This window comes from Miscanthus floridulus, chromosome 12 (assembly GCF_019320115.1).
Source record: "Miscanthus floridulus cultivar M001 chromosome 12, ASM1932011v1, whole genome shotgun sequence".
NCBI classification, from domain to species: domain Eukaryota; kingdom Viridiplantae; phylum Streptophyta; class Magnoliopsida; order Poales; family Poaceae; genus Miscanthus; species Miscanthus floridulus.
This window is the reverse complement of record NC_089591.1, coordinates 49,838,262-49,851,597: the sequence shown is the minus strand read 5'-3', so window position 1 is coordinate 49,851,597 and position 13,336 is coordinate 49,838,262. Positions and strand designations below refer to the sequence as shown.

General features: G+C 44.1%; 1 protein-coding gene and 1 non-coding gene across 3 annotated transcripts; one reads left to right on the top strand and one right to left on the bottom strand.

The window, feature by feature from the left end:
- The first annotated feature begins 8,529 nt into the window (after nt 1-8,529).
- Nucleotides 8,530-11,960, top strand: LOC136497236 (uncharacterized). 2 transcript variants are annotated; one of them, XM_066493028.1, is made up of 5 exons: nt 8,530-8,806; nt 8,909-8,982; nt 9,861-9,990; nt 10,324-10,629; nt 11,439-11,960. In XM_066493028.1, exons 1-5 carry the CDS (start codon nt 8,687-8,689, stop codon nt 11,706-11,708), a joined length of 900 nt encoding a protein of 299 aa, XP_066349125.1. In that variant the 5' UTR covers nt 8,530-8,686; the 3' UTR covers nt 11,709-11,960. The 2 variants fall into 2 exon arrangements, with proteins under 2 accessions (XP_066349125.1, XP_066349124.1); XM_066493027.1 differs by having other exon boundaries at nt 8,530-8,982.
- Nucleotides 11,961-12,398: 438 nt separating this feature from the next.
- On the bottom strand, nt 12,399-12,471 carry TRNAR-ACG (transfer RNA arginine (anticodon ACG)). The gene has a single exon. It is a non-coding gene; the product is annotated as a tRNA-Arg (tRNA).
- Nucleotides 12,472-13,336: the final 865 nt, after the last annotated feature.

The following is a 13,336-nucleotide window of genomic DNA, read 5'->3' as shown; positions in this document are numbered from 1 at the left end:
CCTCCCCCGCTGGCAACACAAAAAAACCATCGGATGATTTTGCCTGAATCACCCGGGGGCTCGGGCGCTACACCCGTGGGTGCACTCACGCGCACCCACCGTCAAGACAAAAAATCGCCCAGACGATTCTGCCAGAATCGCCCGGGGGCTCGGGGGCTCCTGTCGGGTTCATAAATCCGGGGCCCCTCGTGGATCGGCTTCCCAACAAATGCTCGGCCCAAACAGACAAGGCGCAACTCATGGGCCGGCCCAAGTATCAGAACAACAGGCCAGGAGGGCAATCCAATCACCGACTAGAAGGCCTGGCCGAGGAGGAACGACGCCTATTTTCAGACTCCGGTCCTCCTCTCCGACCGGAGCGCTCACTTTGATCTCGAGCCCGCCTCTGGATGGCCTCTCCGATTGGAAGGCCGGGCTGAAACACTACTTCTGACTTTGACCCCATGTCTCCGACCGGGGTACGCAAAAGCCCTGCTCACCGCTCTTCTTCGACTGACGCAACCAGAGCAGACTGGGACCGATCGAATGGGGACGCCTGCCCGAAAAAGATCAGGGAACGAATGGAGAAAGCAAGGCAAGGCACACAAGTCAAACCATGATACCAGGGACCGTATCCTATACACCTATAGAAACAGTACTCTGTAACTGCCCTAGCATAAACAGTGTTGTAGGCGCCGACATTTTTCCTCAAGTATTGTGGGCGCCATTAACTCCCATATGGTAAGGCTCCCCCACGTGCCTCTAGGCATTGACAGTGTTGTGGGCGCCGGCATTTACTATACCGAGTGAACATGGTAAAACCCCTCACATGCCTCTCACGTGCATCCGACATCCAATAGTGTTGTGGGCGCCTACCATCATTCTGTACCTGCCGGCGTGGGCAACAAGGTTTAGAAGCATACATACTCTCTCCCTCTCACTTGTAAGGCCATCCCCTTCATATATAAAAGGGGATGCGCTCTCTTCTAAGAAACTCAGTTAATCGAGGGTCGATTCAAGTGATTCCTGATTCATTAGATCGATCAAGTTCACTAGCTCACAACCACAAAACTGCTAGGTTTGGACCTCAAGCACATGCTTTAACACTTAGCTTATAGCGGAGCTCCTATCGCTCTTGGCCCTTTTTGATCGGAGCTGACCAGACCTCTTGTACCCCTCATCTTTCTCCTTCTTGTTTGTAACCCCACTGTAAACTTCGAGCACCTGGGCTTAGGAATAAAATCACCGACTGACTCAAACTGGACGTATGGCACATTTCCTGAACCAGTATAAACCCCGTGTCATTGAGTGCTAGGCTACCTCCGATCACAACGTACGGCAACACTACAAATATTTACTTGTTGGTCACTTTCTGCACGGACAATATCTTTCTATCCTCTAATAATTTTTCTATATCTTATACGCACTCTATAGAGCCAACCCCGCTCTTCATCTTTGGCTAGCAAGAAATCCGAAATATAGGATGACAATATTTGAAGATCTAATTAAAGAAGTTGTTAGAGGGCATTTTATCATCAAAAATCTCTATTTTTGTTAATTAGGAGCCATATAAAGAGACTCCTGGAGTTGCTCTTACACATGCTTAGAGCATCCCCGAGAGTATTTCTAAATTTACTCTCTAAATCATTATTTAGAGTCATTTAAGTAACAATGGTTTTCTATATCTTTGTACCCTCTAACATTTTTTCTATATCTTGTGAGCATTGTAAATAATTATCTTTGCTCTCTATCTTTAGCTAACGATTTAGAGATCCAATTTAAGTGGTTGGATTTTTTTTTCAAAAAAATCTCTACTCTTGTGAATTAAGAATAGTCTTTTGAAAATGCTCCTATGTGTTGTGCTAACAGCTTGGCCCCACGTGGCCCTAAGCCGTCAATGGGTTAAGCATAGCTTCCGTATGAAGAGAGACTGAGCAAGGCTAATAGTTATAGCCGGCTGCTGGTTGTAAGATTCTTTGTAGTTTTTTTCTAGCCCATCCATATAGGCCCTGTTCGGCTTGCTGAATCTTGGCTGAAAAATACTATTCTGGCTAAATTGTTGTGAGAGGAAAACACTGTTCCGACTGAAAAACAAGCCGAACCAGCCGAATATGGGGTAAGCCGAACGGGGCCATAATAGTAAAGTCTTCACTATAAATACATGGCTCCACGTGTTTCTCTCAAAGAGTTTTTTTGTTCTTATGTCTAAGCAGGCTATAAACTTACAATCCGTTTCTTTTTTCTTTTCTCTTTTTTCTTCTTCATCTCAGCATTTAGTTAGCTTAAAGCATGGTAGATGTAACACCCCAGGTGTTGTCACCAGTTAAACAATGGGTTTGAGCTCAAACATGACATGTCAAGTGGTAATGAAGGTGTCAAGATCCAATCTACATGACGGAGCTCCAACTTAAACTTGGGCCACGCACATTTGCTTACATATGGACCCTTGTTAAGATTATGCAAGAGTAATGTTAAACATGCTTAATCCATGTACATTACATCCACATGCATCCATCTAGACCCGTGGAAAAGTTTCATAAAATTCGGAATCAAGAAGTCGCATGAAATGATGAGTTACATTCTTGTTTGAATTGCGCTAGTAAGTGAAGGGAATTATAGGCCATCAACCAAATCTTGCTACCTTGCCTAAATGACTCTAAGTGAACTCTACAACAAAAGTCATGAAGGGTTTGTGTTGAGCACATGTCAAGAAAAGGCCTCAGTTGGTCGAAAACTCTAATTCTAGGGTTAACGAGATGCTGCTTTGACCAAAGTAAAAGAATGGTTTATATTCAAGATACAAGGTTTGACCTTAAATGAAAGTTGTAGTCCATATCATGTAGAACAAACTTTGTTTTTGGACTAAGAGCTAGATCAGCTTGGAAGTAAGTCAAATCGAGGTCACAAGATTGAATTTGTTGTTGTTTTCAGCACTTAGAATTATTCCAAGTCTGGAATTCATTGTCATTCGGTTGGCATGCCGCGTTCTTGAGTTTTTATTAAGCATCATGCTTTGACCCAAAAATAGAAGTTGGAGATATTTCATTAGAGAAGAGCATGTAAAAAGTTGGGTCAAGTTTGATCATGTTTTAACCAACAAATTGGAGTCCTAACCGAGTAAGGCTTAATCCTTATTAAGTTGTTGACAGTGGCATTTTAGGAGCTAATTATCTGCTAATCTACTGCCCTAATGACCTTGGTAACTAAATGAAATATGTAGAGCAGGCTAAGGTGAGCAAACTTTGTTTTTGGCCCAATGTCCAATTCGAACCCGAGCCGGCCCAAATCGGCTCCCCACCTTGCCTACACTGATGCCCGCCACGTGTTCGATGAAATGGCGTCATGGCCGCCATGCACCGGAACGTGCCCGACATGGCCGACGCGCGTCCAACCTCCATGCCACGCGCCGCCTCTCGCCCTGCTGCTCCAAAATGAGCGCCTGTGTGTCTCCTTGCCTCCCTCACTCGCTTCCGCCCACCCTGGTGCTCTTCCTCCGTGCGCACGCATGCCAGAGCGCGGCCGCCATGGATGCCGCCGCGGAGCTCACTGTTGCCGGTGCTGCTGCGGTCCCTCGGCCTCGCGATGCCTAGATACACACTCGTTGTTGTTCACCGCCCTCTCCTTAGCCTTGCGAGCCCCTCCTCGGCCCTTCTTCGCCGTCGAAGCACCATCGCCGCCGAAGCAGCCACCGATGCTCCGCCTGCTCACGTGGCCGGGTCAACTCGGGCCGCCTCAGGCCGAGCTGAGCTGTCTCCTGGGTGAGCACGGCCCTGCTGATGCTCCACCACCACTCCACCACCGCCGATGAGCCTCCTTCGGCCGGCAACAGCAAGTCCGGCATGCTCCTCTGCTTTTAATTCCGACCAGGGGCCTCGGGCTCAAATTTGACAAAATGTAAGGGTTTAACTGCGAAGTCTGTGACTCAAATGAATAGTGCCAATAAGGACCTATTTGCAGTAAATTTGCTAAATCTTTGGAAATTCATAGTAATTCATAGGAAATTCGTAAAATAGCAAATGAGGACTTTTTGGAATCCTTGTGAAATTCTATATGCATTAGATCTATAATATGACATGTTTTAGTTTCAATATTTTGCGGTAAAAATAGATTTGTGTAGTAAGGTTGTAATGCTAGTTGAATTTGTTATTTTCCATAACTGCAGATCTAGGGCTCCAAATGAAGTGAAATTTTTGTGGCATGCTACTCATGTGGTAGTTGATGTGTGGTAAAAATGTCATGAGTATTGGATGAAGTATGAGTGAGTTATTGGTTTATCTTGCTCTCACATGATTTCTTGCTTTAGCAACTTGTCTTTTTCATAGAGGTTGCTATACATATTCAAATGGAGTGAAATTTGTACAGTAGACTATTGAGAGGATATGTGAGCCACTGTAATTTTTGTAGAATTTATTGTATACTTTTGGTATATGTTCATTAAGTCACCTTGTTATCTAAAATAAATTAAGAAATGCATTAAAAGAATTTATTTGGTCATGGACACTAGGTTTTCTGGTGTTCTTTAGTCATGTGTGAAATGTTGGTAAAGTTGGTTTTACCCAATTATGAATTTGCAACATAAATTAATAATTATTTTCTTACCGATGTGGTTTATGGACAGATCTGGGAACTTAGCAAAGTTCTTCATGATAATGTGCTTTGTTGCGAAACTTGTTTATATAAAAGTTGTAGATAATTTATGTATCTAGCTGCTATTAAAATTTGGTATCATTTGGCTGAGTAGTGCTTGAGTTACAACTGTTTAAAGTTAGAATACAGGATTTGTTGCTCTCTGTTTTGTATGAACCAGTTTTTATAAAGGTATAATTTCGACCTACTTAACTGGGAATCATGCTGTGATGGTTATAGATGAAATGTAGATAATTTCATAAGCTTTCCAAAATGTCTTCTTACAAGTCATTTGGATTTGTATAACTCTAGTTATAGCTAAATCTTGTAGCTGCTGTTTGCATGTCCAGAAATTAGCAGATTCCAATTATAGTGTTTGCTTGTATATTGTTAAGTGTGACTTGTGCCTTGAATGATGACCGAGTTAGAGCACCTGAGATCTTGGGAAACTTACGTCATGCTTGGTGTTGTCGTCTTCTTTGCCATCTTAGTATGATAGATTGTGTGATGTTAAGTTAAGGATCGCAAAGTACTTAAGTGTGTTAGTGTAAACTATGCTTGTCTTACTTGCTATTTTGTGATGCGTCTCATGGTACTATTCTTCATATTTATGCACTTGTATATTGCATCTCATCTAGGTACGCTAGATGCACCACGTGAAAGATGCGATGTTGGAGCCAAACCCGAAGATTTGGTTTGGTGGATATATCCCGAAGATAGAAGGACTAAGCAAGTGTTAGGACCGGAGATATCACCATGACGGTGCAAGCTAACTGAACTAACTTGTGTTAGATCCCAAGCAAGCCCCGGAGCATATTAAGCCTCCTAATTTCCAAAATGCAGTTAAAGTATTATTGTTACATATATATATTGTTGCATTAAGTTTAGGTGTTGGATGCAAACACTTGCTACATTGGTTATCCAATCCTTGTCTAGATATTGATACCCTGAATTCTATGTAGCTCAGGCTCGTGTAGTGCTTAGCCCTGCTTAAATGCGGTAGAAGTAAGATGATTTCCTGTCACCTGCGAGATATAGGAATATACATATGGCACGGTTGGCTATATTTGCTATCATGGAAAAGAACCTGTCTTAATTTGAAATGAAGACCGGACGGAGGCTTGCCGGTTTGTAGTGACTCCGTCTGTGTCGCTTAAGGACTAAATCTTAGAGCCTTTTCTGTTCATGTTGAACGCATGCCTCTCTCTTAGTTGGCCGTGTCCAAAGACCGACCACGAAGCCGAGTAGCTCACCTCAGGCCGGGAGTCGATAAGTATAAAGTGCGCCTCGGAAGGGAGCCATAGGCGTGAGTCCAAGGACAGGTGATTTAAAAGTCCTGATCGTCCTGGTAAAAGGGTAATCCCTAAGAGTGCTGGCGCTGATCGAACCCACGAATTTGGTTCCTGAGTTGTCCCAAAGATGACCCACGGCTACCCTTACAAAGTATGCCAGGGTGAGAGTTAGGAATACCCCCTCAACTGAGTTGTAATTCGATTCGAGTCATCGTCTCTCCTGGTTAGTGAGAACTTGACGGGTTTATCTCCAAAGTAGATACACTAAATAACATAATGGTTCAGAAATGATGATATGATGATGATAGCCTTATTATACCTGCTATGGTTAATATTGATTGCTCCTAATAAGTGAGTGCTCTAGTACATGTGCTAATCTAGTGGACAGGTAAATGATGATAAACTTGATGCTAAGTTTATATTGGTCACTATATTCATAAGCTCTTTTATGCAACTGTGTCAAGCTAGCCCACCTCATAAGCCTTGTATGACCTTTGGTGTCCTTTATTTCTGGTTTTTTATGGGTAAGTCTAACCGAGTACATTCTCGTACTAAGGGTTTATCCCACCATGTTGTAGGTGGAGTTCTCGACCTGTTGATGATGGTGGCTAACCGCCGATGGGCTCGGTGATTCTATAGTTACTTCTCATCTATATGCTTTTGTCGGATAATGTCACTTATGCTAGCAATGTATTTGGAACATATATTAATGTAATCTTTTGAAAGCTATGTTGTTTTCACTAATTGATTTTAAAACCCAAACTTGTACTTTTAATTGTGAACCCATTTGTAATATTATTTCTGCTGTAACCCTGTGTATGTGATGTGTATTTGCTTAATCACGCGATCTTGGTTGTGATGTTGATTTACCGAGGTCTTTCGGGACACTCGGTGGACTACCGGGTTTATATGAGTGAAAATATGTGTGTCAACGTATTAGCGGAGACAGCCGTACTTGATCTTGTATAAATTGGACGGTTCTGTTACAGTAGAGCATCCGCAGTAGTTGCATTGGTTCAGGGGGGAGAGAGAGTAAAGTTGTCAGAACAGAGAGGTCGACTCAGCCAAAAGAAAGCACAGTGGGCCCCATGTAGTAATAAAAAACGTATTTCTCTCTCCACAGCCTGGCCTAATGGCCTTGACAGTGTTCGATTGGGATAAAAATTTTAAAACCATACTAAAATGTTGTGAAAGAATAATACTTCTCTAGCTAAAAAACCCGAATAAACTGCCTTTTTTTTTCAGCCGAACACTGCCCTTGTTTTCTCACCCGGCCCAGAGCAAAGTATGTACTTTCCTCTTTTGAAACTATTCTTTGATTCAACAAGAGTCGACTCACAATCTTGCATGGGTTCATTTTCTCTCTCCTTCATGAGTCGCGTGCTGCAGTGATTGAATCGATTTATGGGGTACCACCTCGGCCAATGATTCGGTTTGCCGAGGCCATTGGAGAAGAGTCTGTCTATCCAATAATTACGTGTTTTATATAGTTTTAATACATAAAATTGTTTTACCGTAGAATTAAAATTTAACGGTCTTCATTCTCCTTCTACTTTCAGCCTTCTTCTACATCCAGACAATCACAAATCACAAGATCATAGATCCACAGATCACAAGAAACAATTTTTTTCTATGCAAGTACAAAAGAACAAATCGGGTCCGGCCGCATGCATATACGTAGAGGACCGGTGGGTTCGTGCGGCCCTAAAGCGCGTCCGCGCCATCCAGACTCCAAAGTGCGCGGGGCCCACAGGGCAGGAAAGTGGATGGGGCAGTGCAGGTCGGTGAGGGAAGGGAGGAATCTGCTGTGCACGTGAGCATGCACGCCTGCCTCTACCTGCAGCGGCGCGGGTGATCGTATGTCCGTATCTATATCCGTATCTCTCTCTCTGACCAGACAAGCCAGGAAAAAGAAGAAAAAAGAGGGATAAAAAATCCATATGTTTTTTAGTAAACATATGTGTTGTATACTAGGTCTTGTTTAGTTGCCAAACTTTTGAATGTAAAGTTGGCAAAATGTACTGTGGCGCCACTGTAGCATTTTATTTGTAGTTGGTAATAATTGTCCAACCGTTGACTAATTGGGTTTAAAATATTCGTCTTGCAAAGTACAACCAAACTGTGTAATTAGTTTTTAATTTTATATACTTTTAGTATTCCATGTACTGTAAATTTGATACGACGGAGAATCTTTTTTTTATATAGTGCCAAAGTTAAGAGTTTGGAATGAATTAAGGGCCAGTTATACTTTACTCTAAGAGAGAGCGCATGCCCGCAGCCCGCGGCCGTCTGGTTCTGGAGCGGCGAGCCAACGTGCCCACCGGCACCCCGCTCGGTCAGGATCCTCTACATTAGCATCCGAATCCATTGATCCATCACAACCACTCATCATCGACCACGGCTCCAGAGAAACGCTAAAACCTTTCGAACACACGGATCCGGGATCCGCTGCTCCCCGCCCGACGCCTTCCCAGTCGAACCTGCTCCTAGGAACCAATACCCACCGACAGGTGGCTCCAGTACCAGGTGGACCCACATGTCAGTAGGTTCAGCGTCACTGTTTCGTGAGGGGAACAGGCATGGATGGGTACCAGTACAAACCAGTGGCAGGCAGCGGTGTCACCGGCAAAAATTTTCGAAACGAGAGGTGTCAGCCTATCACTGTCATTTCACTCCCGAAGAAATCGCGAGACGGGAGCGTGCCGAGCTGAGCAGGCAGGCGGTAGTGGCCGAGCGAAAGCATCCTCGATCTCGTAGCCGCCGCCGCTCGGTAGGAAGGAAGGAGAGCAATGGAGAGGGCGGTACCGGTTCGGAAGCCGCACACCAACACGGCCGACCTTCTCTCCTGGTCGGCCACGGGCCCTGACGCATCTGCCTCGCCGGCGGCGTCCTCCCGCCCCAGCCTCAAGGTTTGTTGTTGCCTATTGATACCCGCGTTGGTGTGTTGTGAATTGATTGTTCGTCCCTTTCCGCGCTATGCGGCTGACTTGGGGGTGATGGTGTGCGAGCAGCCGGCGGCGGGGATTACGCCGGCGATGTTCGGCGCGCCAGTCACCGAGCAGGAGGCCGAGGATCTGAGCAGGAGGTGAGATCTGGGGCATCCCCTTTCCGCATTCCCTGCTGATCCGCTCGATCTGTGTCGTTTACTGCATTCTACTTTAGTTATTAATCCGATTCCGATCTGATCTAGCGATCCGTATCTATGTGTGCGTGCGTGCGTGCTCTGTTCGGATGTGTGCTCCGGCCGATCCAGTCGATGTCTCATTTCAAACGTAGCAAACCTGGTTGCTCGGGTTTTGACGAGAAGCATTCTAGACTGGATGGGGTTTAGCAACAGTGGCAGCTGCGTGTTTCAATGCTTGCGACGCCTTCCCATGGTGGTAGCTGGAGAGCAGTCGCTTGCAGGCGGTTGGTTCATGTGAAGGCTGGGCCGTGCGCGTGGAGTATGGTGCAAGTGGGTGAAGCTGCTAGTGTCCAACTTCATGGTATCAGTAGTGTATTGTAGATGGCGCTAGGCTCGAAGTTTTTAGCACTGACTGAAAGTGATTTCAAGGATGCAGAACACAAGCTGCCAATTTGAAATTGGACATTTCCAGATTGTTGATGTGATGGCTGGCTGTGTGCACCGACTCCTTGATGTAGGCTGTAGCGGTGCCACTGCCTCTTTAACATGTTTCTTTAGAAAGTATCAACACTTCTGTTTTACACTGGAGGGTGTTGCAAAATTTCAGGCAACTGTGACAAACCTTGTGCATGTTTCTTTTAGAAATTCGTGTTTTACATGAAAATGTGTACCTGACAGTTCTGTGATTGAGTGTTTGCATTGGACGATGGTAGACAAACTGCTGGGGATGTTCTAGTCTATGTAATTTTCAGCATTGCTTCCAAATTTATCTGGCGCTTCTTCAGAGAGATAAAATATATTGAATAGTGAACACTAACCTTCGTGTTGACCTATTGTAGTGAAAGGAAATTTTGCTCTGGCTCAAAGTTGAAAGAAATGACTGGGAGTGGGATTTTCGCTGAGAAGAGTGAAAATGGTGATTCAGAGGCTTCAAATCCTGCTAACAAGACTTCCTTGAGGATGTACCAGGTACTGGTCTTATTCAGATCCTTCTACTGAAACCTATTCTCCCCTCCTTAGCGTTACTGTGCTGATCCATCCCAGTACATGTTATATGTTTATGTGGATGGAATGCCAAGTTGATGCATATATTTCTGTTAAGGAAATGCACTATAACTGATATTTCAAAGGAACTGCATCTTCCAGAGCTTATATTTCTCATGTTGTGCTAAGTTTAGGTTTATGTAACTTTATGCTTGACTATAGAAGTATAGATTTTGTATCTCTAATTATTTTGCATTGATTGATTCTATGTCACACAAGAATTGTTTTCTTACTATGTGAGTCGATTTTTCATGACAGCAAACTGTGACTGGAATAAGCCAGATTTCATTTAGCGCCGACGGAAGTGTTTCACCGAAGAAGCCATCGTCGATACCTGAGGTGGCTAAGCAGCGAGAGCTTAGTGGTACCCTGGAAGATGCTGATGCTAAAATCAATAAGCAGCTTTCTGAAGCCAAGACCAAGGAGCTTAGTGGCAGTGACATCTTTGGTCTGCCTCCTGAGATTCCTGCCAGGCCATTGGCTGCTCGTAACATGGAGCTACAAGGAAATGTCGACTTTTCACTTCCCCAGCGAAGCGTCCACACATCAGTTAAAGTATCTAATGTAAGTGACATTAGAAGATGACCTTCCTATTTATGTTTTGATGCACATTTTATTTAGTTCTTGGCTGTATATGCCCTACCCAGCCAAAGGCATAATGTAGGAAATTTGGCTCTTCATGTCATGGAATATGTCATGGAAACACATTTCAGCTCCAACTTAATATGGTTTGTACATGGCTGAACATTGGCAGGCTAGTATTCCATTTTTGCACAGTTATTTGTATGGATTTTATTTGTTTTATGTTCAAATGATGCAAATATTTGAGTTGCTAGCTATTTTAATACAACTTTGTACTGTATAACTAGTGATCCCTATTTGATGTGTTTGCATGAATATGGTACTGTGCTTTTGCATACCTACTTGCTGAATACTAAGTTAGCTTACCAGTGCATGCTGGTGCTTTTTATACTAACAATCAAATCTGTCTATGGTGAAGTGTCTGTCCTAGAATTCAAGAATTCAAAGCTGGGCTTTTAGACTGTTGCTTGAATCTTCTCCTCTAGCATGATAATGTCCTAATTTGATATGTTTAATAGTTATTTGTACCATAATTCTATAGGATAATATGAAAAGGAAAATTTTGGTGTTTATGTTACAAAGAATGTGTTTGAAGCCTTTCATATGAAATACACTAGCTAGGCTAACAGCAGTGCATAGAACAATCCCTCATGTTTTACTTGATCTTGTTCTCATATGACTTGATATTCTTGGGAAACCATTTACCCCTTTGAACAAAAGCTATATGTTTTTCTTCATGTTAGCATGAATGAATATCTTCCCCTCTGACTCCGTGTAAACTTATGCTGCAGCCTGCCGGAGGTCCAAGCAACATCTCATTCAGTGAAGAGCCCGTTGTGAAGACAGCAAAGAAAATCCACAACCAGAAGTTCCAGGAGCTGACAGGTAACAACATCTTCAAGGAGGACGTCCCTGCCTCAGCTGAGAAGTCTCTGAGCTCTGCGAAGCTGAAGGAGATGAGCGGCAGTGACATCTTTGCCGATGGAACGCCAGCTCCCCGAGAATACCTTGGCGGCATCCGCAAGCCCCCTGGTGGCGAGAGCAGCATCGCCCTGATCTGATTGTTCCGGACTGGCTACAGCTCCCCTCGTCACTGAAGCTCGCCTTGACCTCTCGGTTCTCCAATCGTGTTGGGGATCATAATTTATGTTGGGTATCGTTAGTCTAATATAATGTAGAGTCAGTAGAATCTGACTCGGTCACTCGTATCATTTGATACGCTGGTGTGTGATCTCTTGTCTTTGATTCTTGCTACTTTATTATGTTATTAGCATACCCGAACTAGAACTTATGCAATAATTATTTTGGACTCATTTCTGGGCTTATGGCATCATAGGATGTTTTGCTTGTGCTGATGTTTGACGCAAAAGGTCCATACTCGTCTTCTATCTGCACTCTTAAACATTTGTTTGCAAATTGTGGACCAGATTTTGTATCATTTGGTAACAAAACCCTTGGAAACGAAGATTAAATATCCAGAGTTGTTTTTCTATAGCTGCTCACGCCACGCGTAAAAAATGTAAACATCCCAGTTGATGAGGGTGAGATAGTATTACTCAAAATAAGCGTGAAATATTAAGTAAAAAAAACAAGAACCGACATCCCAGTGATGTTAAGGGTAAAATAGTATATATATATATAAGTCAAAAATAAGGAGTGTACACGTCAAAAATAAGGGTGATGTTAAGGGTAAATGAAACAGTATATATAAGTCAAAATAAGGGTGAAATAGTAATAGTAAAAAATGTTACCGACTCCGCTGGGGATCGAACCCAGAATCTCTGGTTCCGTAGACCAGCGCCTTATCCATTGGGCCACGGAGTCTTTGTTGTTACAGTTATTGTTAATTTATATTACTATGAAATAATGGCAGCCCTCTTATTCAACTTGCATGACGTATCACAGGAAACACGGACAAGAATACCCACTAGTTTCAGTTTTAGTCCACACACAGCTCTTGCTCAGAAAAGCGAACAGAACAGACAAACTGAAGCCATTCACATTCACAAACAGAACGTCCGAGGAAGCGTGTCACGTCCACAACCGAAGCGCCACAGCTTTCAGTCATCAGGGGTCCTCGGCGGCCGTCTTGGCCGGCGGCCGCTGCACGAACCGTCTCCAGTACCAGTGGCGCTCCCAGATGGCGGCCATGGCCTCGAGCGGCACCCCCTTGGTCTCTGGCAGGAACGCCACGACGAAGGCGGTCATGACGGCCACCCAGGCCGCGTAGTAGATGAAGGTGGCGTACTTGAGCGCGCACAGCATGGAGAGGAACGTCTGCGTGAGTAGTTGCAAAATTTTAGTTGGCGCCACACCAATGTTATGGTTTAGCCAAGTCTTCGCAGCATGCGTGAGGGCCGATTTTTTTTTTATTTTTAGCCTTTTTTTTAAATTTTTTCATAAATATAGTAGAAAAGATTTCAGAATCTGGACCCTTGGCCCCCGTTCGGTTTGCTAAATCTTGGCTGAAAAACATTGTTCTGGCTGAAATGTTGTGAGAGAAAAACACTGTTTCGGCTGAAAAAAGAAGCCGAACAAGCCAGATGTGGGGTAAGCCGAACATCCAGTACATGTCTCAGCGCCAGTGTCCCTGGCGCCGAGCTCTTACGCTCGAAGCAAACGTGACGGCCGATATGGTAGGAAGTTCGGCGCCAGTCACCCTAGCGCCAAGCTCGGCGCCGTAGATCTT